The sequence below is a fragment of the Mustela putorius genome, unplaced genomic scaffold (genome assembly GCF_011764305.1).
Source record: "Mustela putorius furo isolate JIRA1106 unplaced genomic scaffold, ASM1176430v1.1 tig00000095_pilon_pilon_pilon, whole genome shotgun sequence".
Classification (NCBI taxonomy): domain Eukaryota; kingdom Metazoa; phylum Chordata; class Mammalia; order Carnivora; family Mustelidae; genus Mustela; species Mustela putorius.
Genome location: NW_025421280.1, coordinates 9,936,803 through 9,962,344, shown reverse-complemented (window position 1 = coordinate 9,962,344; position 25,542 = coordinate 9,936,803). Strand labels below are relative to the sequence as shown.

Sequence of the window (25,542 nt, the reverse complement as noted above, 5' to 3'; positions counted from 1 at the left end):
TCCAACTTTTCTGTAAATCAAAAACTATTCTAAAACAAAAAGTTACTTAAAAAATAAGTATCACCTATAGCACCAGGAAAACAGCTTTGGGTATGGGAGAGGTATAGAGAAATGCTGCTTTGATGGCGGGTGAGTTAACATTGAAATCTTGGCTCTACCACCCGCTGGTCTTGTTGCCTTTGACCAGTCATATACCGACATCCAGCTTTCACTTCCTCTTCTGCAAAATGTGGACAATATCCCCTTTATAGAATCATCTAGGCATTCAATGAGACAATGTATAGACATTTAGCACATAGTAAGGGTTCAGTAAAAATTATGTATCACTCTGATTTTATTATAATTGCTACATTATTATTACTTTAGATGTGTTTGTATTAGCTAAAAAAAGAAAACATAGTATCCAGAGTCCATATTTATTTAAAAAAAAAAAAGCAAGCTTGAGTTGTCTGAGTTTAATATATCATTGTTTCAAGGACAGGTTTGTAATCACTCTTAACAAACATTTTAAAATTGTGCACAGTGTTAATAGTCCCTTTGACAATACGGGGGGTTTGGGGGAATGGAGGCATATTGGTAAATTATACTGGACATTAAATTATGCTCAGGCAGGAGAATTTTTGGTCCCACTCTTCATAAGTCCAAACCCAACTCTCATTATACTACTCTCTGTTCAGTGAGAAGAGGGAATACAAAGGAAAAAGTGTGGATATAATGACAGTTGTCTGCTTCCATCAGCCAAACTAATAGAGGGGAACAAAGAGAAAGAAAACCCCTATGTGTAAATTCTTAGCACCATAATCCTTCCTAAGACTGTTCCTGATCCTAGGCACATTAGCTCTATCCTCTTGGGAAAGAAGGAAGAAAGGGGCAGAATCTGTCTACCTCTCACCACAATTTACCTGTAAAATGAAATCTTGTGCTATCAGTGAAAAATCTTGTTTTCACATAACAGTGTGTGGGATGGGGAAAATGCTTATGCTATAATCATGAGGCAGAAAAGTCAAGATTAAATCCTATCTATAGAGGAATCCACATTTTGATTTTTTAAAAAAAGAGCGAATATTATTTTGCATAGGAGAGAGACTGGAAGGATATACTATTCTCCACCAAAGGAGCGGTCATCTTAAGGATGGGATTTAGAAACTTCATTCTTTATACTTCTCTGAATTTCTCATACAATAATTTAGATATTATTTAAAAGAGAATGAAAGGGAACAGGTAAAAGTTAATTTAATATTAGGGGTATATGTACTAGGAATCATTAAAGGCTATATGAAGGTAGCTTATAGTCCTAACAGAGGGCTCCTAATGTAAGTATTTGACTCAAGGTGCTTCTCTGAAAATAATAGTATTAAAGCACCATTTCTGAGGTCTCACTGTTTTCAAGAATTCAATAGAGAGTATTATATTTAATTCTTATAGCTACCTCACAAAGATCTACCCACTTCTAACTAGTTGGTATAGGCTTTGGAATCAGCTTGCCTCCATTCAAATCCAGGCTCTATCCCATACCACCTGAGTGACTCGGGCAAGTTATTTAACATCTCTGAGCCTCAGTTTCTGCATCTGTAAAGTAGGGATAATAATAGTACTTATAATGTGAAGTTATTATAGGTAGTAAATGAAATAATAGAAAGCCCTTAAATATCTTGGGATATGATGAGTGTACAATGTCTTATATGTGCTGTAATTACCCTGTTATACAAATAAAGATGTTAAGGTTTAGAAAACCTGAGTTATTTTCCAAGGTCACATGCCTGCGGTGGGAATCATTCAAACCCTTGTCTTCTCAAACATCAAGTTTTAATCATTATACCAGGGATTACTGTCACTGCTAAGCTATATGAAGCTTAAGACTTTACAGACAAGTGATTCAGGCTGGAATTTTTTTCTTTTTGGCTCAGTAAATACTTGTAAATACTTTTATTGCTTTGTCCTTGAATTCAACTTTCAAATTAATTTAAAATAAATTTTAAATAACTCTAAAATCCTATTAAGTTTTCCAAGTCTATCAAAATAAATATGCTTGTTGGGATACCTATCTTGATAGCTCTGTTTTTTGTTTGTTTTATTTTGTTTGTTTTTTGGAAGAAATCATATGACAGAATAGTATCTTCACAAACTTCAAATTTGAAAGACTGAAAAAGTCACATGCTATTGGTTTGAAAGAATGAGTTTTACAGAGTGGTAAGTTCTCTATCTTAAAAAATGTATTACAAAGCCACAAGGAGAAAATAAAATTTAAAAGAACCTGTTACCTGGATTTGATTTACTGCATTTTTTGAAAGCTAACACAGAGCCGTATATTAATACATAAGATAAACCCATTCTTGGTGTATTTCAATTTGCCGAAAAGCCAGTTACTTTGGTTACAGTTCAGAGGACATGTTCTCAGTGATGAATAAAATGTGTATTCATATTAATAATTTCCCTAGGGTATAGAGTACGTATTGACTAGGATGAGGCAGAAGCTGGCCTTAGGAAGAAAAGTAAACACTTAAAACAAGGGTCTCAGTGGATTCCTGTCCTTTGGTGAACTTTGGATAATTCTACTAGCTGTAAGCCATGTGAAACCTTAGCTCAGAAATCCCATGGCCTGAGTTCTAGTCCCAGCTCAGCCGTTGATGGACTCCCTGAGCAGCTCTGAGCTTCTCATTTAATCCTTTTTTAATCTTCATCTCCCACCTGAAAAATGACATGTGGGTGGATAATTAAAGCAGTGGTTCCCCCAAACAAGGTGTGCATCAGAATCTCCTGGGAGAGATCTCAAAATATACAGATTCTTGAGTCCAGCTCCAGATCTCCTGAAACCGAATCTCTGGCTTCAGAATCTGCACATTAAACAAGCTCATTAGCTCATTCCTATGTACCCCTCTTAGTTCATGCCATGCACTGGTATCTGGTAACCAGCAGAGTGATGATTTCCACTTTAGAAGGTCCAGGTCATTTCTACTGCTATAGAACCTGATTCTTTCATGTTTTTTATGTGAATAAATGGAGTAAAAACACAATTACCTCTAGACACTGGTTTCTTCATCTCCAATGTTGTCTGTCTGGTTATTTATTTACTTATTTTATTTATTCTTTTACTTTTTAAAAAATTTTTATTTTTTTATGTTATGTTAGTCATCATACAGAACATCATTAGTTTTTGATGTAGTGTTCCATAATTCATTGTTTTCATGTAACACCCAGTGCTCCATGCAATCCATGCCCTCCTTAATACCCATCACTGCGCTGACCCATCCCCCATGCCCCTCTGCTCTGAAATTCTCCATTTGTTTCCTGGAGTCCATAGTCTCTCATGGTTCATCTCCCTCACTGATATCCTGCCTTCATTATTCCCTTCCTTCTCCTAGTGTCCTCCATGCTATTCCTTATGTTTCACAAATAAGTGAAACCATACGATAATTGTCTTTCTCAGTTTGACTTATTTTACTTAGCATTAATCTCCTCCAGTTCTATCCATGTCAGTGCAAATGGTGGGTATTCATCCTTTTCGATAGCTGAGTAATATTCCATTGTGTATATGGACCACATCTTCTTTATCCATTCGTCTGTTGAAGGGCATCTCACCTCCTTCCATAGTTTGGCTATTGTGGACATTGCTGCTATGAATGTTAGGGTGCATGTGACTCTTCTTTTCACTACATCTGTATCTTTGAGGTAAATACCCAGTAGTGCAATTGCTGGGTCATAGGTTAGCTCTATTTTTAACTTTCTGAGGAACCTCCACACTGTTTTCCAAAGTGGCTGCACCAACTTACATGCCTACCAACAGTGTAAGAGGGTTCCCCTTTCTCCACATCCTCTCCAATATTTGCTGCTTCTTGCCTTGTCAATTTTTGCCATTCCAACTGATGTAGGGTGGTATCTCAATGTGGTTTTGGTTTGATAGCTAATGATGCTGAACATTTTTTCATGTGCCTGTTAGCCTTTCATATATCTTCTTGGATAAGTGTCTATTCATACGTTCTGCCCCTTTTTTTACTTGATTATTTGTTTTTTGGTTGTTAAGTGTGAGAGGATCTTGGATATCAGCCCTTTATCTGATATGTTATTCGCAAATATCTTCTTCCATTCCGTGGGTTGCCTCTTCGTTTTGTTGACTATTTCCTTTGCTGTGAAGCTTTTTATCTTAATGAAATCCCAGAAGTTCATTTTCACTTTCGTTTCCCTTGCCTTTGGAAATGTGTCTTGAAAGAAGTTGCTGTGGCCAGTGTTGAAGAGGTTACTGCCTATGTTGTCCTCTAGGATTTTGATGGATTCCTGTCTCACACTAAGGTATTTCATCCATTTAGAGTTTATATTTGTGTATGGTAAAAGAGAGTGGTTGAGTTTCGTTCTTCTGGTATAGCTGTCCAATTTTCTCAGCACCATTTATTGAACCAGAGAAGACCCTGAATTTCGAAGGAAATGCTGAGAAAGAAACACAAAGCTGGGGCATCATGTTGCCTGATTTCAAGCCATATTACAAAGCTGTGATCATCAAGATAACATGGTACTGGCACAAAAACACATAGGTCAATGGAATGAAACAGAGAACTCAGAGATGGACCCTCAACTTTATGGTCAACTAATCTTCAACAAAGCAGGAAAAAATATCCAACAGAAAAAAGATTTTATTTATTTTTTTTGAGAGAAAGAGTGTGTGAACAAGAAAGCACAAACAGGGGGAGCAGCAGAGGGAGAGGGAGAAGCAGACTCCCCACCCAGCAGGGAGCCAGATGTGGGGCTTGATCTCAACCCCAAAACCATGACCCAAACCCAAGACAGTTGCTTCACTGACTGAGCCACCCAGGTGCCCCTGTCTGCTTATTTACATTTAACTTCTGATATTGTGATAACATAAGAAATATGTATTTGGTCTTCATCCCCAGTTCCTTGTACAGAACTCCTAAAATCTTGTAACTTCCTGGGTAACTTGGATGATAGGAATGTCTTACAGAGAGCTCCTAAATTCCTTGGAGTTTTCTAGGCGATAGGAGAACTTTCCTCGGTGGTATCTTTTGTTCTAATGAGGCAATTCTTGGCAGACCTCTAGACAGCTTTAGGGTGGTGGCTGGTTGCCAGAAAGACCAGCCCTTGATTAGATGCTTGGAACTTTCAGCCCTACCCGCCCCCCACCCCAACCTCCAGAGGTAGAGAGTGGCTGGAGATCGAGTTAATAATCCATCAGGTCTACATGCTGAGACCTCTATAAAAACCTCTAAAAGATGGGGTTCAAGAAGCTTCTGAGTTTGTGAATGTATCCATGTGCTGGAAGGGTGGCATACCCCAATTTTATAGGGACAGATGCTCCTGTGCTCAGGACACTTCCATATCTTACCCAGGTACTTCTTCATCTGGCTCTTTCTTGGTCTCCTTTATAATATCTTTGTAATAAGCCAGTAGTAGTGTTTCCCTGAGTTTTGTGAGCCATTATAGCAAATTAGAAGACCAATAACCTGTGCTCATTGCATTGCATCACTCCCTCTCCAAAGTAACTATAGATTGTTTAAATATCTGACAATAGAGAGAACATTTAAATTAGTTATTGTATATCCACTGTATGACATATTGTGTAGCCATTAAAAAATATGATTCATAACATAATTACCATTAGGTAAACTAAATGCACGCATATTGTGTAAGCTATTGTTGCATAGTAAACCACATAAACCTCAGGGCTTACAACAATAGGTATTTATTATTTCTCATTAGTCTCTGGATAAACAGACTAGCTGATGATCAGCTGGGCTTACTCTTGTCAGCTGTCAAGCTGCCCAGATACATACTGGTCTAGGGTGACTTCACTGATATGTTTTAGCTGTTGGCTGGGCAATGGGGACTCCTAGACTGTGCATCTTTTCAGTGTCATTCAACAAGCTATCCCAGGCTTATTGTCATGCTGGCTTGGAAAAGATTTAAGAAAGACAGTGGAAACTGCAAGGCAGTTTAAGACCTAGACTCAGAACAGGTGCAGCTTCACTTCCTCCACATTCTACTGGCCAAAGGATGTTGTAAGGAGAGCCCACATTCAAGGATTGCAGACTTAGTTCTATTTCTTGCACAAGAGCTGCAGTCACACCGAATGAGTGTGGATGCAGGAAAAGGAATAAGAGGACCAGTTTTGCAATCAGTGTACCACATATGTAAACAATAGCTGGAAGGCATATAAAAATGAAAAAAACCCGATGTGTTGGCACTTAGGTCTGAAGGTATTTGTATTTTTTTCCTGCGTATCTTTATTGTTTCATGTAGGTAGCTATAATATTGTCAGTGCAATGAACAATGACTGAAAGCAGAAAAAATATTAAGGGGAGCTGTGGTAAAAATAAGATCAACAACCCATTATTCACTATACTGAGAGAATTGTGTCAATACTTTGCATATCATAAGCCCATAGGGCCTTCCGTCCTGTAGTGCGTGCAGGTGGATAGCAATGGAAATATCCTCACTTTTCCAAAGCTAAGTAGTTCTCTACAATATATCTAATAGCACTGGAACACAAGCAGAATCTAGCCATGAGATACCCAATTTTTCTTAGCATTTCTGCCCATTCTGCACATCACTAGGGCTGGCAGCTTCTCAGGGCTGTAACACTCTGGCAATCTTTGGAATCCATAGGGAATACTTCTTTGTTAATTGCCATGATTTCTGATAGTTGAAATTTTGCCCATTTAAGAATAAAAATTTTAGGGTTTTTTTTTTTTTAAAGATTGTAACTAATTTGAATAGAAATTTTTCTTTCATATATAAGTTGTCCACGTCCTTGTGTTTTTAAAGAGTTGATAGAAAACATTTTAACAGTTCTTGGCATACTGTTTCTTTTTTGTTTAGTTTTGTTTTGTTTTGCCATAATGCAATGACATTCTCAGAGCCCATGGAGCAAAGCAGGGTTTCTTTGCCCTTATATAAAGTATTCTGAGAATGCTATACTTTCAAGTTCTCGTTTATTTATTTCTATGTTCTCTCTTGCTCCCATGGGCTCTAATGATGCCCGTGTCTGACAGTATGTTCCATTTTATTTGGCTTCTTCCAATATGCTATCATCTTAGAAAAAAACAAATTTATTAGGATTATTTGTAAAATAAAATTAATTTATTTAATTAAGTTCTGAGTAAGGGCCGGGGGTGGGGAGCCTTTAATCTGAGTAATGTACATAATCTTTAGCTTATAAAAACTTGGTGATTTGTCCTTTAGCAGATTATTTCCTGTTTCAGAGACAGACAAGAGCCAGATTATGGGGAGTCCAAAGCCGTGGTACATAGTTAGGTGTTGAGGAGGTAAAGATATGAGTGACCTCCATGGGGAAACAAATACCTTCTATGGCCAACTATGCCCAGGACATTACTTAACTCGACTTTGTCAAAGATTAGTTTGCCAAAAACATTTTGAACTTTTTCAAAGCATTGACTTAGTTTTATATAATATGTTAGGGTGTGAGGTGAGTTTGTTAATTCATTCTTCACATTCATTTACTCACTTGTGCACTGAAGATGTACATATGCACACACAGACACACACAGTGCTACATGCATCTATGTACTCAGGGTCTTAATAAATCTTCACAGTAAACCTGAATGAAGACATATATCCTTGGGGGAAAAAGTTGCTATGTAAAGGATGTGGTAGGCAATAAGGACTAGCAGAAATTTTGTGTACTTTGCTGTCTGAGAGCCTTGGATTCAAATCTTCATTTCATCACATATTAGCTAGGTTTTTGTTTAGTCCCACTTTTCTTTTCTGAAAATGGGCTTGCATTATTTTTTGTTAAGATTTTATTTATTTGTCAGAGAGAGGGAGAGAGCATAAGCAAGAGCATAAGCAGGAGCAGGCAGAGGGAGAAGCAGGCTCCCTGCTGAGTAGGGAGTCCAATATGGGGCTCAATCCAAGAACCCTGGGATCATGTCCTGAGCCAGAGGCAGACCCTTAACCAACTGAGCCACCCAAGTGCCCCCGCCTTGCACTATTGTTGGAAGAATAAAATGAAAGAACATAAGTAGGGACACCTGGCTGGCTCAGTTGGAAGAATATGCAATTCTTAATCTCAGGGTCATGAGTTAGATTCTCACATTGGGTGTAGAAATAACTTACATTAAAATTTTTTTTTAAATATCATAAGTGCCTCACATAGTGCCTATAAAAGAGTAAGTAAACCCAAACTGTCACCATCTTTCTTCTTTTCCTATTCACAGAGGGGATGACAAGTGAGATGGGTTTTGAAGGATGGGTAGGAGTTCACAAACCAATAATAAAACCCCAACAGGGAAAGAATCCTTTCAACAGCAACAACAACAACGTTTGGATATTTGTTTCTGAAAATGGAGGGCCATTCATGAAACTGTTGCCACTGCCTAGCAAAGCCAAAAGTACTTCTCTTTTTCTTTCTCTGTCTTCAGAAATGTTAGGTCACTGACCTAGTAGATTTGTCAATTCACCTGTACGACCCCACTAGTAAAAGATATTTGATGGGGCGCCTGGGTGGCTCAGGCTTTAACCCTCTGCCTTCAGCTTAGGTCATAATCCCAGGGTCCTAGGATTGAGCCCCGCATAGGGCTCTCTGCTCAGCAGGGAGCCTGCTTCCTCCTCTCTCTCTGCCTGCCTCCCTGCCTACTTGTGATCTCTGTCTGTCAAATAAATAAATAAAAATCTTTATATAAAAAAAAAGATATTTGAGCAAGCATTACAATCAATGGTGATGTAGCATTTATGGGGGAAAAAAGGAAAATGCTAGAAAATCAACTGGATGAAGTTTACAGAATTCTGAAAATACGCAAGAGGGACAAGATATCCCTTCCACAGCCACAGCCATACCCCAGGGTCTGAAACTTGAAATCTCTTTAGAAATGGTCTACCCATCCAATCTATAGGCATTTATTAAGCTTCTATCACATGCAAAATCTTGGGTTAAGGTGGGAAGATAAACATGAAGTTGGCTAACTATGACCCAGGAAGAAGGAAATAACTGCAAAGAATGGCCATTGTAATTTCCTTGGCCTTTGAAGGACAAGTAGTGTCACGGTTATCCGAGAAGAAAAGTGAGGGCATTCTGTTGCAGTGAACAGCATAAGCAAAGGTACAGAGGCTTTAAAGCAAATGGCTGGAAAGAGTAGCCTGGTCTGTTACCTAAATCACCAAGCCCATAAAAAAACAAACAAACAAACAACAACAACAAAAAGCAAATCTAAAGAAGAAGTTCAAGCAGATCAAGTAGAGCCAAAACAATATAATCTGTCCATGGAATCTTCATAAAAAAGTCAGTTTCTTTTTTTTTTTTCTTTTTCTTCTTTTCCATCCTGACTCATAATGTAAGCCTTTCAAAGGTACTGGTAAGCTTTGCAACAGTCACTGCCAAGGTCTTGCCTTGTTCTCACAGCACTTAGTGCTCTCACACAGAACCTCAGTATCCTCTGTGCAGGGACTGGATCCCTCAGCCTGAGGGCTTTAGGCCATCAAACAGGACAGGCTGGAGATGCAGAGAAGGAGATTTAATGCTTGTGGGGACCAATAAGGGAAGGGAGTCGGAGGCTAGGAGCACCAGCTTCCTGCACCTTGTGGTTACCTGTTCATTAATGCGTTACTTTCCCTTCCCTCTTCCCTTTCCTGGAATCACCTTCCGAATAAACTACTTGTACTTAGGTCCTTGTGTCAGGAGGAATCTTGCAAGAGAGAGCAACCAAGACAGCATTTCTTAAGGCTACCTGTGCTACACAGGCACACAGAGTTGATAAACCTACATAAAGAGGGGGCACTGGTTGGAGGCAAGAGAGTAGAAGCCAAGTGGATTCTAGGAAATGGATCAGGGAGCACATCTGTTGGTCTTTGGACTTTGAGCTGTTCATTTGTTGTATTTAAGGAGGATTGAATGAATTCATATGAAGTGTTTCGATGAGAGCCTGCCGCATAGATATTAGCTGTGGTTGTTACTGTTACAACGTTTATACTGGTTTTCTCCTCTTGCGTGTGTGCGTGAGCACATGCTTGCTCAAAGAGAAGACCCAAGACACGGAAGAGGCCTAAGGAGAACAAGAGGGGGTCATTAAGCACACTTCCAACCCCATGGAACAGCTTCCAGAAGGAAGCAGCCTTTCTCTGCTTAGGTCAGACTCCTCTTCCTCCTCAGCTGCAGTGTGACCTTGCTGTCTAAAAGTCTATCCAAGCAGCTTGCGCAGAGAGCAGAGATGTCCTCACCCTGGTGTGCTGGCGAGCTCACCCTGGCAAGAGGCGGTCAGGGACCCTCCTGGCTTATGATTGAGGCCGTCTTAGTTGGGAACTGAGCATTCATGATGTTGATAAGCTGCCCAGGTGAGTCAGATGTGAAGGCAGTTTGCGAACTGTAGTGCTATGTGGCTTTGAGGGCCCCCCAAGAGCCACATCCCAGAGCACTGTGAGCATCGACATGTCATAACAGGGACTTCTTCTTCTTCTTCTTCTTCTTCTTCTTTTTTCTTTTCTTTTTTTTTTTTTCCTGCACAGAATCTCAGGCTGAGTCTCCTCCTCCAGCTAATGTCAGAGCACGCTGTGTGATAGCCCCTTCTAGGGAGTTTCTGTCTCCACACTTCTCGTAGAGATGAGAGAAGAGCTGCTCTTGGACTTGAGATAAGTGACATTCTGGAAATATCAGAATGTCCTGTTCTTCAGATTCACTCTCTTAATTTGTATCATTTAACAACTTGGGGATGGTTTGAGAAGGAGCTAACATTTTAAGGAAGGCATTGGTAAAGCATTCTCTTTTAAAAATAGATGCGCAGCTGAAGAAGAAAACGGGTTTTCTTCTCTGTGTGAGTGCACATGGCATTCTGAACTGTTCTGAGCAGGCCGGCAGTAACAAACGATCAACCATCAGAAGAAGAGTAGTGGCTTCTTCTGTTTGTGGAGGGAGGAACGGAGCACAGCAGCTGTAACAGGAGCACAATTTGGTATTGCCAGTTTCAGTTCTCAAAGTACTTCCACGGGAACTGTCCCCTGTCGGCATCACTGCTGACCTGTGAGACTGGCCAGGCTGCAGCCTCTCTCCTGGCAGCCCTGAAGCTAGGCATTTGGGAAGATTACAAAGAAGGCAGAAGTGTCTTCCAGATAAGAGGAAGTTGTTGTTGTTGTTGTTGTTGTTGTTGTTGTTGTTGTTACTGAAATTACAGGAGATTTTATTGGCCAAAGGGATCTTACTGGTTAACAAATAGTTATCAGCTTTAAGCCAAATGGCCAAATCCTATATCGTAGGAATCCAGAGACACTTCTAGCATAATACATACTAAAGCAAAAGAAAAAGGGTTTTCAGAGATTTCATAAGCCTCCAGATTAAAATAATGCCCCAGGTCCCTTTGACTAGCTCCATTCTCCTCCTGTACAGCGTGATAACCATACACATCCCTAATACTGGGACTAACAGTGAGAGGGTGAGAACAGAGTGGGGAGAATGCTTTTGGATGGAATCATAACCAAATAGACCATGACTGGTGTCCTTGTAGCTAATGCAAAAACACTCAGATGTTATAAATTCTACATATTGTAAACTATATGGAGGGAGACAGACTTTCATTCTCTTTCCTACCTGTGCCCTATGTAAGTATTAAGAGCTGTAATTTGGTCTGGGTTTTGGAGGCATGCTGGTCTAACAGAGGGATTTTAACTCAATTTGTTGAGAAGGGAAGGGAAACCAGAAAGCCATTTTGCAAGCATTTGATTCTTAAATCTATCTTGCATTAGCAGGAAGACAGAATACATGTCACTTATGTTATTATAATTATCAGCAGGGTTCCTTCTGTGTGCTATTTATGTAAGTCAGCATTATCATTCCCATTTTACAGGTGAAGAAATGGAAGTTTAGAAAGGCTAAAGGGGTGGCACCTGGGTGGCTCAGTGGGTTAAAGCCTCTGCCTTCAGCTCAGGTCATGATTCCAGGGTCCTGGGATCGAAATCCGCATCCAGTTCTCTGCTCAACGGGGAGCCTGCTTCCTCCTCTCTTTCTCTCTCTCTGCCTGCCTCTCTGCCCGCTTGTGATCTCTGTCAAATAAACAAAAAAATCTTAAAAAGGAAAAAAAAAGGTTAAAAGGGTTACACACGTGTACACAGTTGGCTATGACACGTCCCTTCTGAGGGAAATCATCAGTGAAAAACTCACGCAGCTCTTGATCTAATTTGCTATTCATTTCTCAGTATACTGGGCAGGATTATTGAAAATGGTCTTTGTGTTTTTCTTCTCTTGCTCATATTAGAGTACTAACAAGATTCATGCAAAAAATGGACCTCAGGGATTCTTTCTGATATAAAGTCATAATGCTTAATCATAGCAACAACTACTCATCTTGTGGTTCCACACCAGGCTTTAAGAAATATGTGTCAGGAACAGTCAAACTTGTAAGCCATCTATTTGTTGATAGAGCTCTATTATAAAAATAAAATGATAGGAAGCAGGTGGAGATCTGTCTTTGCTCTTTCTGACTAGAATTAATAATATGGCTTAAAAACATTTATCCGTTGTTTCTTCTTTATTTATTCAGCAAAGACCTATTTAGTACCTACTATGTGCAAAGCAATATTGGACTATGCAAGATAGAAGGAGGAATGATTGCACTGTCCAGATGTTTATGGTGGGACTACTTTTAACCCCCTACACCAGAACAACAGGTGTAATCATCAGAAATTTATGCAACTCAAATGCATCTTTGCTTTTGCTTTCCAGTGAGTATAAGCTCAGTCAGAGAGATGATGTTCAGCTGCCCCCCCTTGTATATGCTAAACACATTAACAAGGCTAATAATATGGAGATTTAATATCAGATTTACAATAATATGGGATTTACAACCCAGTTTCAAATCCTAGCTCTAACACTTTTTAGCTATGCAGACTAGGGCAAGTTCTTGAACTGCACTAAACCTTAGCCTCCTCGTTTGTGAAATGAAGAGAACAATAGATTCTGGAAGGGTTGAATGATAATCAGATGAGATAGTGCATGAACAGAGTTTAGGCTAATAGCCAGGAATAAATATTAGCATCATTATTTGTATCAGAAAGCTTCACTGCAGGAAATGACAATTGCCCAATTTCTCCATTAAATCAGCAGTACTCCATGCTTTCTTGTGGAAGATGTAAAATTTTTGTTCAAGTGTGGTCACGTACAGAAGCTTGGGGTATAGAACAGCAAACAGTGGAGTGGTTTGAAGCAGAGAAGATAGAGTCCCTTGTATCACCTTCTCTCTTCATTGTGTGCCAAGGATCATCTCTACAGCATTCTTGGCAATCAGCTTAAAAGTATGATGTTAAAGATTATCCTTATATATTGTAATAGTGTTGTATGGTGACAAACGGTAGCTACACTTTTGCTGAGAATAGCATGACTATTGAATGACTGTGTTGTTCACCTGAAACTAATGTAACACAGTATGTCAACTACCCTCAAGTTTAAAAAAAAAAAAAAATCTTTTTAAGGTAAACTCCCTATCCAATGTGGAGCTTGAACTCACAACCCTGAGATTAGGAGTCCCATGCTCTACCAACCAAGTCAGCCAGGCACCCTTAAAAATTGTTTTAAAGATTATCCTTGTAATTTTATTGTGAGCTGAGATGTTTTGGCCATTTGAATGTGCCATCTATAGTCTAATACATAGAAGAACCTCCTCCAAATAGTTTATCTTATGGTCGTATCTTACATTTTAAAAATTGTGAGACTAGGAGTGCCTGGGTGGCTCAGTCAGTTAAGTGTCTGCCTTCCCCTCAGGTCATGATTTGTCCTGGGATCCAGGTGGCATGGGGTTCCCTGCTCAGGGGGGCCCGCTTCCCCCTCTGCCCCCTCCCCCTGCTCCTGCTCTCTGTCTCTCAAATAAATAAATAAAAATATTTAAAGAAGATGTGGTATATATACACAATGGAATACTATGCAGCCATCAAAAGAAATGAAATCTTGCCATTTGTGACAACATGGATGGAACTAGAGCGTATCATGCTTAGCGAAATAAGTCAATCGGAGAAAGACAACTATCATATGATCTCCCTGATATGAGGAAGTGGTGATGCAACATGGGGGCTTAAGTGGGTAGGAGAAGAATAAATGAAACAAGATGGGATTGGGAGGGAGACAAACCATAAGTGACTCTTAATCTCACAAAACAAACTGAGGGTTGCTGGGGGGAGGGGGTTGGGAGAAGGGGAGTGGGGTTATGGACATTGGGGAGAGCATGTGCTTTGGTGAGTGCTGTGAAGTGTGTAAACCTGGCGATTCACAGACCTGTATCCCTGGGGATAAAAATATATGTTTATGAAAAATAAAAAAAAATTTAAAAAAAGGGAAAAATATTTAAAGAAAATAAAAATAAAAATAAATAAAAATTCTTAGACTAGAGTAATATGTTCGCGTGTTTCCTTTATAATTAAGAAATGCATCATAGAAATTCAGCATTATTCATTCGATATTTTCACAAATATGCACTAAGTGTTATTTATACACCTGGCCCAGGTAGCATCTTGCCTTATGCAGAAAAATCATATCCAAAGTTCATTTGGGGCAGGAACCATGTTTAACTTTTTCATGACCAAATCCCCAGAACTTGGCACATGCCTCGTGTATAGCCCACACTCCATAACAAGCTGTTGAACTAAAATTTTTAGGCTAATGAATGAGTGCCCTCTCACTTTAGGATGTTAACAAAGTTTCTGTGGATTTCAGTATTGTTCTTCCCTATTGAGAACATGAGCTTCCAAGTAGGCTTTAGTTGTGATATGTAAAACCCTGGACCCCCTTCACTCCAGAGACAAAGTCTTTCTGGGATATTAAGGGAATTTCTGAGGAACTAAGCCCCTGCATTGGCTTGGAAAATGTAATCAGAGCAGGAATGTAGGTAAAAGATTACCCACCAGGAGATCCTGGAGGGACATCTGGGAATCCATAGACTGCCCTCTGCCTAGTAGTGAAATGATGCAGCTCTCCAAGTACCTGCTCTGTAGGCTGAGTAGACTGACTGGTGAAAGGTGAATATTTAGAAATACCAACTCTCAAAGCCAGTTTTCAATAAATATTTATTTGCTTTAAGCCGTATACCTCAATGTCATTTCTCTATTCTGCATATTCAAGGGAGCAAAATCTGCTAAATCTTTCTGAATAGGGCATGGGCTTTCCTTTCCTTTCCAAAACATGATAAGCTCTTCTCTTTAGAGGAGAAATGAGAGAGCTGTGCATCATGTCTATAAAGCAAACAGAAGCTGGCAAAGACGATCACTATCAAGATTATAACTGTGAGGTCGTTGTTATATGTCAGATGTTTGCTATGTCCTGAGAAGTCTATATGCATTAGTTTACAAGTACCCTATTTTTTAGGTGAGGGCATGGGACAAGATGACATGAATGGTAAGGGACAGAACTGGAACTCAACTCCACCTGTTTGTATAGTTAGGTTTCAGGTGGGAAAGAGCTGGGACACTCAAATTAATTCAAATTAATTCACACTCAAATTAATTCACTGAGAGGAGTTTTTTTAAAGAGGTGAATTAAAAAGAGGCGGGCAGAGTTTAAATTAAGCAAAAATGGGTGGTGCATGTACCGTACCTAGTAGGTAACAGAGGGGAGCTGTTACTAGCCCAGGCCTGAAGGGTCAACTGCAGGGAAATAGAGTCACACTGAGAAAACCTGTATGGAGAAGCCAACTTCACAGCACCTGTGGCCTTTGCCAGAGGGATGTATCCAATGAGGGACCCATCAGGAGGGATCAAGAGAATAAATACTGAGACCACAGTTTCCTCCCACTCTCTGACCTGACTATACTTCCCACAGGCTGCATTGTCCATCAGGATGATGTGGTGAAAGGCTGCTCATTGCTATGGTCATTTAGGTCACCCTGCTGGGACACAGAGTGGACAGGAAAGGGGATCTAGAAGGAGAAACAGAAGCGGACCAACACAATGCCTTCCTAAAGGGAAGTGCACTTAACCATACATATGCTGTCCCTAGATAATTCTGTCCTTCCCTCATTAAGCAAATCATCTTTGCTTGGCTGCTCTGTCCCAGATACTTTGCTTTGGGCTGAGGACTTGGAGATAAGTAAGTACTATCCTCCCTTTGAAGAGCTTAGACTCATGGTCTTCAGAAAATGGGACTTAAACATGTTTGATTTGCTATTTTAACTACCATTTTGTCTCCTTTTTCCTCCCAGGTGGGACTACATTTCCAACTAAATATCTTAACACTCCTCAACTCTTGTCTCACTATATTTCTTAGCTTCCCCTGTTTCCACAAACTTCTCCTCTATGTTCGGCTTCTTTTAGCTAGCCTTGAACTCTAGTGAGGAAGGCTAATGATCTAATAAATAAATATGTTCAAGTGACACTCATTTTATTTTGTCTCATTAGACATTTGAAAAGAGCATTGGAGAAAAAAGTACTTTTTCCTCTTACAAGGGAAATAAAAGACAAGAGGTTTAGAAAGTTGTGTCCTGACTCTTTATACCTGTTTGCATTAGAATAAATTGCATTTTACCCCTGGTAGGAGTTGTGCTCAGTCCGAGCAGGGAAAGCACCATTAAAGATGTCAAGGTTGTTCCTTAAGTAGATTGATTGCAAGTGCTCTCATTACTGTAGCTTCAAAGAGTTGAAATTGTTTGGAAGCAAAATGGAAGGACCTTAGCTAACTCCCTTGGTCTTTTATTCATGTGGCCAAAGTAGTTCTTGTCTTTGATTACCTCCTTTCCTCCACAGTAAAGTTGAGATCTTCATTGTGCTGGAATTTTCCTCTCTGTGTTTGCTAAATGCTTAGAAAGCTAGGTCTCCCACTGTCTTACCCCGGAGCAGGCAGACCTGAAAGGACTCCTAATGAGAGGCCAGATGTTTAGGAGTAGAACCTGCAAGGGAGAGGAACTGCTACGTGCACCAGAAGGTATGTCCACCAAAGGAGAGACAAGATTTCCAGTTCAAAGGGGAAAAAAAAAATTGTTTGAAGTTATCTGAAGGCCATGCACAGTTGAAAGATCAGAGTTAAAGATTGGACCATATTGGAAATTAGCATTGCTAATGAGATTTTCAGAAACTCACAGATTATTTTAATCTACTTAACCTTCTCTACAAATACTCAACTTAGAAAACACTGTACTTCTATTTTTAATAGTCTAATAATGGATGAATGTTATTTTTAAGGCAGTAGCAACAATGTTAACATTGCTTTTCAAATAAGAACAATCAAATAATGGCATATGGCTTTATTTTTGTCAGTTCCAACAGCATGTTAGAGAATGGTAGCCAACTGTCTCTACTGTCTGATAAATTGAAAGGTAAGGACAGTCTGAGTGGCCAGCTGATAGAACTACTTCCTCTCTAATGAAAAATACACAGTCAAATATCAAAATACCAGCTTCTCTATATGGGCCTTGGAGAACAGAACCCTGGAAACCCAAGTTTCTATGAGACATCTGATCAGCGTGGTTCACAACAGGAGCTCTCCCCTATCTTTGACACGATCTCCCCTTAAATCAATATGAGGCTGAAATCTGCAACCTTTCAGGAGTGCTCCCTGAACAGGAAGTGAAAACAGTCTATGTCCATTAATATGAATGAATCAGTCACCCTTGTTCACCTGCCCTGCCTTCCAACGATATGCTTCTTTTATAAACTTAGATTTCTTTCCCTCTGTCTCCAGCCTAATTTGTTCTCATGTTGATTTATTTATACATTTATCTAACAAAAATCAATTGAACACCTACTATGTGCCATACTCTGCCAAACACCAAGGTTACAGTGTTGAGCAGAGCAAGTTTCCTACTTTATTAGAGGCTATCGCCCTAGTGAAGAAAGATCATCCATAAAACAATAAATAAACAAGAGCACTAAGAAGTACCCAAAAAGGGCACCGGGGTGGCTCAGTTGGTTAAGCAACTGCCTTCGGCTCAGGTCATGATCCCGGAATCCCAGGATCTAGTCCTGCATCGGGCTCCCAGCTCCATAGGTAGTCTGCTTCCCCTGACCTTCTCCCCTCTCATGCTCTCAGTGTCTTTCTCTCAAATAAATAAATAAAATAAAAAGAAGTACCTAAAAAAAAACCACATCACATACACATATACCAATGACCAGAAAAAAGGTGAGGGGGGGGCGTGAAAGGGGGTAGCTAGGAAGGGAGAGGTATTCTTTTTAGGGTAGGTGGTCAGGGAAGAAGTAAATGTCAGGAGACGAGATAGTAGGCAAAGAACTAAGGAGAGAATGTTCTAGGCAGAAGGAATAACAAGCGCAAAGGCATAAAAGGCCAGTGTGACTGAGGAATAGGGAGGGAGAGGGTTGGAATTAGATCCCAAACAAAAAGGATTCAGGACACAAAAGGCTTTGTAGCCACAGTGAAGACTTTCAGTTTTATTGAAGCCTACAGGACAGCTATTGAAATTTTTCTCAGATGATGGATATGATTTAATTTTTACTTTCAGCAGCTCAATCTGGATAATACACGGAGAATGATACATAGGGATAAGAGTGAAAGGATGACCTGTTGGGGGTCTGTTGCATTGGTTCGCGCGAGAGGTCTCCGTGGTAGGGCGGTAGCAAGGAAGATGTGGAGAATGTTAACACTTTCTTTGGCACAAAATATGGGGCTGAAAAAGGTAACTCAGCCATCAGATTTGAATTGAATTTTTAGCCTTAGACCCTTATCTAGTCAAAGTGGACCCAGGAAGGCCTTTTGAGATCATTCTGTGGAAACCCTTCAATTCAAACATGGGAAGAACTGAAGCATGGACATATTAGGGGACAGACCCACTGGGTCATTAAGCAGACCTCTAGCAATCCCAAGACTGAGCCTCATGCCTTCTGCCTCCCAGGGTGTTAAGGAAGGTGACCAAGTTTCATACAAGATCAGCAGAGCCTAGGCCTGGGACTTGTCAGCTCAGTAAACCTTCTGTCTACACCAGGGTTCTGGTCTTTACACTGTGAGAAGAACCGTGGAGTTATTTCAGGGTCTGTGTATCCATATGTGGATTTCTCCTACCCTATAGGCTAAATAAATAAAAGTGTAGGTATCATCATGTAGTACTAGACGGGAGTAGTTAACAGCTTGGAGTCTGCCATCTGACTAGGTTCAAATCTTGGCTTTCTCAACTATTGACTGTGTACCTTCAAACAGGTTACTTAAATCTGGGTCTTGATTTCCTCTCTGGAATGAATAGTAGTAGCTCTTCCTGTTTTGTGATGCCCACGTAAGGTAATCCATTTACACACACACACACACACACACACACACACACAGAAGGAAGGAAGGAAATCACTTAGAAGAGAATCTGACACAGAACAAATATTCAAGAAGTGTTCACTATTATTATGTGGAAGACAAAACTTTTCTTTCTTTTACTTGAAATGGAGCTCTTAATATTCAAAAGGGATGAGACTGACTCACTCTTCACCCTGAAAAAACTATTAAGTGTCGTTCTCCCCTATGGGTGCGTGGCTAGAACCGCGACCTCCTCAGCTCTGCTCCAGCGCCGCTTACCAAGCAGCTAGCTACCTGGCAGGAGCTGTGGCCTTCAGCATGGGTACGCTACTCCTTCACTCAGTTTTTCATTCATTTATTCAACAAATGTTTGCTGGGTTTAAACGTAAATGCCTGGTGGTTCTTAGCCTTTTTTGTTCCGCTTTGACTGTATTCACTTGCTTAATTTACTCCCCTGAGTAACTTCCCTCATTGAAATGCAATGATTTTTCAATTGGCAGATGAGGGGTGGTGGCAGAGATCATAAGAGGGGTGGAAGGTTCCTATCAGAATTTCAAAGGGGCCATGGGGTGTGTACAATTTGAAGCATTCGTAAGTACCCCCGAAGGCTTATGTATAAGGAAGAACCCGATCAAAGCTGGGGCAGAAAGGCAGCCGGAGGACCATTGTCCCAGGTCCTCTGTATGTGGTGTGGGTCTGGAAGCGCTGCCTTAGCCATGTTTCATTTGTTCCCCACACTTCTCCAGTGACAGCACTGTGAGGTATTCGCATGCCCATTTTACAGAAGACCGAGGCTCAGCGATCTGAAGGGACTTCCCAAATCACTTGGCTGATAAGTCGAGGTTCAGAACTGGACCCCGGGTTGCCAGACGCCTCATCATGTTTTACTAGTCTGTTTGTCTGTGTGGTCCTACAACCTCCCACAGGCAGGGCGCGCCGCCTTTCCTGGCCCACTGAGTTGTTACTACGTGTATGGAGAAGGAAGAAAGGGAGTCAGGGAGATGGTGGTGATGAGGATGATGGGATGCCGTGTGGTGGTGGTGGTGGTGTGTGTGCGCCTGTGTGTGTGAGTGAGAGACAGAGACAGAGGGGTGGGGGAACCCAGAGAAAGACTCTGGAAGAATTCTGAATTAATATCTACCAATAAAAAACATGGCCAGTCAAGGTGAGTTTGGCTCTGGCCATCACCAACGGCACAAATGATAAAGCAGAGACACCTGAGTCAACCTAACACTATTCCTGTACTGACTGGGGTCCTGAAGTGGAGAACGGGCAGGGAAGAGGCATGGAGATCTCTTGGGCCATTGCTGTGGTCCAGACCACTGAGAGAATTCACCCTCAGGAACCCAGTGTGAGGAGAGCATGGAAGCTGTGGGCAGCCTCTCCAATTCCCCCCAAAACACATTGCCTCGGGCTGCCATGGTTTTGGCCTCTTGAACTAGCCAAGCTCACCTCCTTCCTGCAGAAGTCCTTCGTAGGAAAAGCAGCCCCAGATCACGGTTAAACCTCTGAAGCCTTTTCAGTTTTATGATTTTGCAGAAGGCTTTCAGTAACGCTCCTGCGACAAATGAGTACCCAAGTTGTAATTCGTTCCTTCCCCAGTTGCCAGAGCCCCAAAAGTCTCCCTGCACCATCCCCTGCATGATTATTTACGGGTGGTGTGCAAATGTCCCAAATGGGCACCGTGCATAACATCCAGGCATTTCCATAAAAATGAGGGCAATTTTTTTTTAACAAACATATAAACATTTACCTAATCTATGCAAATCTATTCATTAGGATATTATAAAACCACCCCTTCCCACCCACACCCCCAACCCACAAAACCCCGGCTCTTTTTTGTTTCCCAGGTTGTTTCTAAGCACTATGTTGAGGGAGGAGGGGGCTCCGGGAGTAAAGGGGGAGATGGTGCTGTCTTCATGATGCAGCCTGCTTACGCACAGCAGCCCTGTGCTGGCAGTTGTGAGCAAAGAGCCAAGTGTGGGAGCTCACCATGGTGGTAACCACCTCCCCACGAGGCAGGCAGCCTTTCACCAGAGGGAAGTATCAGGTTGCTGTACTTCGGCTGTGGGTTGTCACTGTCTAATAATATGACCGTTTTGCCATCTCTCTGCAAATAAGGCAGAAGCTGCCATCTGATTGGTATAAATCTCACTTTCCCTCCTCATTGATTTTCTTGTTCTCCTCCTTTGCTTCATAAAAAGAGGGACAAGTGGCTGGTGCTGTGGACAGAGAAGCTTTATTTTTAGTATGAGACAACCTCTATTTTCTTTCAGGAGAGGGAAGTTGGATTACCAATTCTTTTGTAAATGTGTATGGTGATATTTGCTCCGGTAAGTTTTTATATCTCTCTTGATTTACTGCTGGCTGGGGAGATGTATGTGTGTGTGTGTGTGTGTGTGTGTGTGTGTGTGTATTTGCATAGGTACATTTAGGCTGCACACTTTTCTTTCCAAATATCATTTTTGAAATCTTTAGTAGTAACATCTTTTTTTTTTTACTTTGCTTTTTTATATTCATATTTTTAAGCCAAAGAGGCTGTGCTTTGTGATAATGTGATGCTTACCTTAGCTGTTAAAGGATGTGTCGGCTTTCTTTTAACATAGTAAGGAAACTATTTAAGCAAACTTATATTTGGCTTTATAAAAATGTAATGTCATTCTACCCCACCCTTCCCCTTTGGAGTGTTCAATGTCCTAAGTATATTCACTGTGCTATAACCTGCTTACCGTTTTAATTAAAGTTTCTCCATCAGTGTCAGAACAAGAATTTCTTAAACTCCATAAATAGCTATGAAACATTGTATGCAGTGCCGAAAGGGATGTACGGATTTCATAGGGTCTTATAAAGGTGGAATAAGTGAGATGAGTTTCCCTGTAAGATGGGGTACATGTGAACCTTTAATTGAACTGTATTTCTGAGAAGTATTCAGGTCATTAAAGTAAATCTCTAACGTTCTGTGAAAAGATGCAATCACAAGTGGCTGTTGCTTCTCTTCTGTCTTTCTTTGCACTGTGTATTTGTGCCACCATCTGTCAGATGCCCAGCCCTGGCTCTTATGTTTCTGTATCCAAAGCTGATCAAGAGCAAAGTTGCTGCTATTAAGTTCAAACTAGTGCACATGACTATCTGGTCACCGTTGCTTTAAGTGCATTACCTGGCTAGCTATGTTTTCTTTTGTTTCCAGAGAGTCTTAGAAGGTCTGGATTCTCTGCTATTCATTGAGAAGTCTGGGAGAAATTCTGTTAATATAATTACCCTAGGCAGAAATGATAAGATGATTAAGTAATTGTTCCAACGGAAACAAACGGATGCTTTAATTTTCTCTTTATGTTACACAATCAGCCAATCTGCACAGACTTTCTCATGGTGAAATGAATTAGAATATATTTATAATGAAAGTTCAAGGCATCTTTGAATGAGAAGAAAGATGAGGTCTGACTATATATTTTTCAAAGATTTTGAAAGTGAAGTTGGAAATGTCAGGCATGCCTAGACTTTTTAGGCATAGAGTCTTCAGAATAGTAATTATTTAGATCCTGCATCATCTAAAGACAATTCATGGAACTAGTCATGAGTGTCTAGGAATGCTCTGATCCTCACCTCTACTTTCTTTGGGGCATTCTGCCCCTCACACACCCTTTGCATGCTGGAATGAAGCTACTCTTTTCTGACAAATAGAATTCTGAATTTTGATTAATCTGGTGCAGCCTCCAACATAGTTCAGCCTCAAAAACCCTACAAACACACATGAACTTATATTACACTGTGACTGGGGTCACAGTGTTGCTAATAACAGCTTTCCATGCCGTAAACCCTCACTGGAACCAAGTGTTCCTTAGCAGATCATTTATTGAAAAACAAACAGAACTTTTATCCTTGGCCTGACGGTATTAACTGCTGAATGAACATCTCTCAGCCATACTCTCTTCCTCAACATCCCTAATGCCTTTTGTCATTCTTCTCCTTACATGGCTTTAGAACAGGTTATGTCCAACATTGTTACCGGAAAGCAGACTTTATCATCATCTGAAACTGCTCAGTAACATAGATTAATGAAGATGTGAGAGGGGATAGCACCCTGAGGGTAAAAGCATCTGTCTTTTCCTCCAGATGGCCAGTTTACAAAAGTGTTAAGGCTCCAAGCATGCTTGGACTCACTGACATAGGAAGGACAATGGGGCATCTGTATCTTAACGAGGTCAATATCTTTAGCTTGACTTAGGGTCAGTGTGCCCGGTCTTTAAAAGCATCACTTTAGAAAAGTCCAGAAGGCCATCACCAAAAAACTGTTGTAGTCTATTCCAAGGAAGAAAAGTCTGTGCCACAATGGGGAAAATAGTACAGGGAATTTTTATGTCACAATGAGGTCATTTATTCTTTTTAGCAAAATGAAGAATGTAATCGTGTCTTTCACTTTCTGCTTAACTGTGCTGAGCATTTAAAATAGCTTATTTAATCTTCACCGCCATCCCACAGGGACCTAACACAACCTCCCCATTCTACAGATGCAAAAACTGAGACATAGGGCAGGTATATAAGTTGCTTGAGTCAGCACAGTGATGATGGTGATGATGATGAAACTTCTAGAGTCTTTTTTTTTTTTTTTTCATCTGTCCCGTCTGTCAGGGCTTCGCCTCATCCATGCAATTTTCAGTTAACTCCTAGACTGGGATGATTTCCCAGAACTTACAATAAGACACCTTATTTTTGTTACTGTTTTGCCCCCTTCCAACACGACATAACCTCCTTCTTCTTAGGCTGTGCTTTTGTGACTCCAGGCTAATTATGTGTTTGAAACTGGAGAATGTGTGTTTTATTTCCACTCAACTTGTGCATCTAGAAAGATGTGGACATGATGAAAGGGAGCCAGCCTACAGAGAGATATATGCAGAAGTGGCTAAATTAAGGCAGCTTTTTTAACTGATTAAAAGAGATCCATCCCTTTGACTTTCCATCTTTTGAATGTAGGGTAAAAATAAAGATGGGGCAATAACTTCAAAATCTCAACATCTCAGGTCTGGTTCATCATTGATGCAAATGTAAAAAGAAATTGAACTGAATTGATTTATTTGTGGAGAACTTTGTAGAATTCTCAGCTTCCTTTTACTCACCCCAGCATGATTTTCTTTCACTTTTGGCTACTGAAAAGAGCTGAAGTGGCACTTCAGGTAGAATGTTGCAAAGGGTCTCTACCACCTGGGTCATTAAAAAATGAACACAGCTGCTGATAAGCATGCTGAGGAGCGTGACAAAGTTGAAATCCAGAGTCCCCAAATGCATTCTTTTGCACCTGAGCACTGAGCTTCCCGTTTGAAATCCATTTGAGCCAATAAAATTCAGTTGAGTCTTCTAAGGGGAAAAATGCACTGACATAGAATCAATATATTTGAAATTTCTCCTCAACTGGCAGTTTTTGGATTGGAGGCCATGCATACTAGTCATGAGGTGCGTCTGTGAAACGCTGCATTTTATTCCTTCTAGTGAGAGAAAACAGATTATGAGTGATGGAAATGTTACGAGAAGATAGAACCCAGTGCAGAATACCATTGCTATATTTCACCAAAATGCAGAGGGATCTAAAAAAATGAACAAAGAAACAAAACAACCCACCACAAAATGGGAGGACTAAGAGTTAAAGTTTGAGATGCTGGTACCATATTGACTTCTCGGTGTGATTGGCTGTGTCTAATAAGCAATAGGTTTTGAGCTCTCCACCTCCTGCCCTCATGTAGACACCCAATTAATTAAAAAGAATTCAGCAGGTAGTACACAATAAAATGTTTCCAAAATGTTAGTCATTTTTGTCAGAGGCGAGCTTGGAAACTTATTGATTCTCTATTACTTCTTTTTCTTGCTCTTAAAAAAATAATAATTGGGTGGTTTAATCAGAAAATGTGGTATTTAGAGCCAGTCAGGATGAAGGCATTTAAATCAATCTGCTTTTTCCAAGAGTATTTATGAGGATTCTAAATATATTAGAGCTACCACATGAGCACTTTTACTGTAACGAAATATGTTGTGCTCAGCCACAGTGCTCATCAAATACAGGCTCTTCCTTAAAACTGAACTTAAAGACAGTTTTATGAAGCGTGTCGTATTTCAGTCTCCATCTGCAAGGTACAGCTTTCTTCACAGAGGTGGTCAAATTCAAAATAAATAGCAGTAGAGATTGTACTTTATCTTGCCTATGTTTCCTTCTGTCTTTTCTTTGGCTATGGATTTGTCTACTTAAACACATTGATCATTAAGAGCTTAACAATGATCTATTAAGTAAGGAGAAAGCAACTGGTATAAGGCGTAATGTGTCTGGAGTAGTCTTGATTCTGTCATCAAACATTCTAAGCTGGTGTACAAACAGAGCCAGTGGTCCTGTTCTGTACTAG

At 40.4% G+C, this 25,542-nt stretch overlaps 1 protein-coding gene across 2 annotated transcripts in view; it reads left to right on the top strand.

The window, feature by feature from the left end:
* The window catches only part of SYNPR (synaptoporin), a 311,271-nt gene that overhangs the window by 134,630 nt on the left and 151,099 nt on the right, over positions 1–25,542 (top strand). Inside the window, exon 1 of one of the 2 annotated variants that reach the window (XM_004738297.3) lies at positions 21,119–21,489. The exons of the other annotated variant lie outside the window; for it this stretch is intronic. Coding sequence (XP_004738354.1) covers positions 21,466–21,489 — 24 coding nt within the window. The 5' untranslated portion in view covers positions 21,119–21,465. Of the gene's footprint in view, positions 1–21,118; positions 21,490–25,542 lie in introns of those variants that run through there. 2 annotated transcript variants of the gene reach the window in all.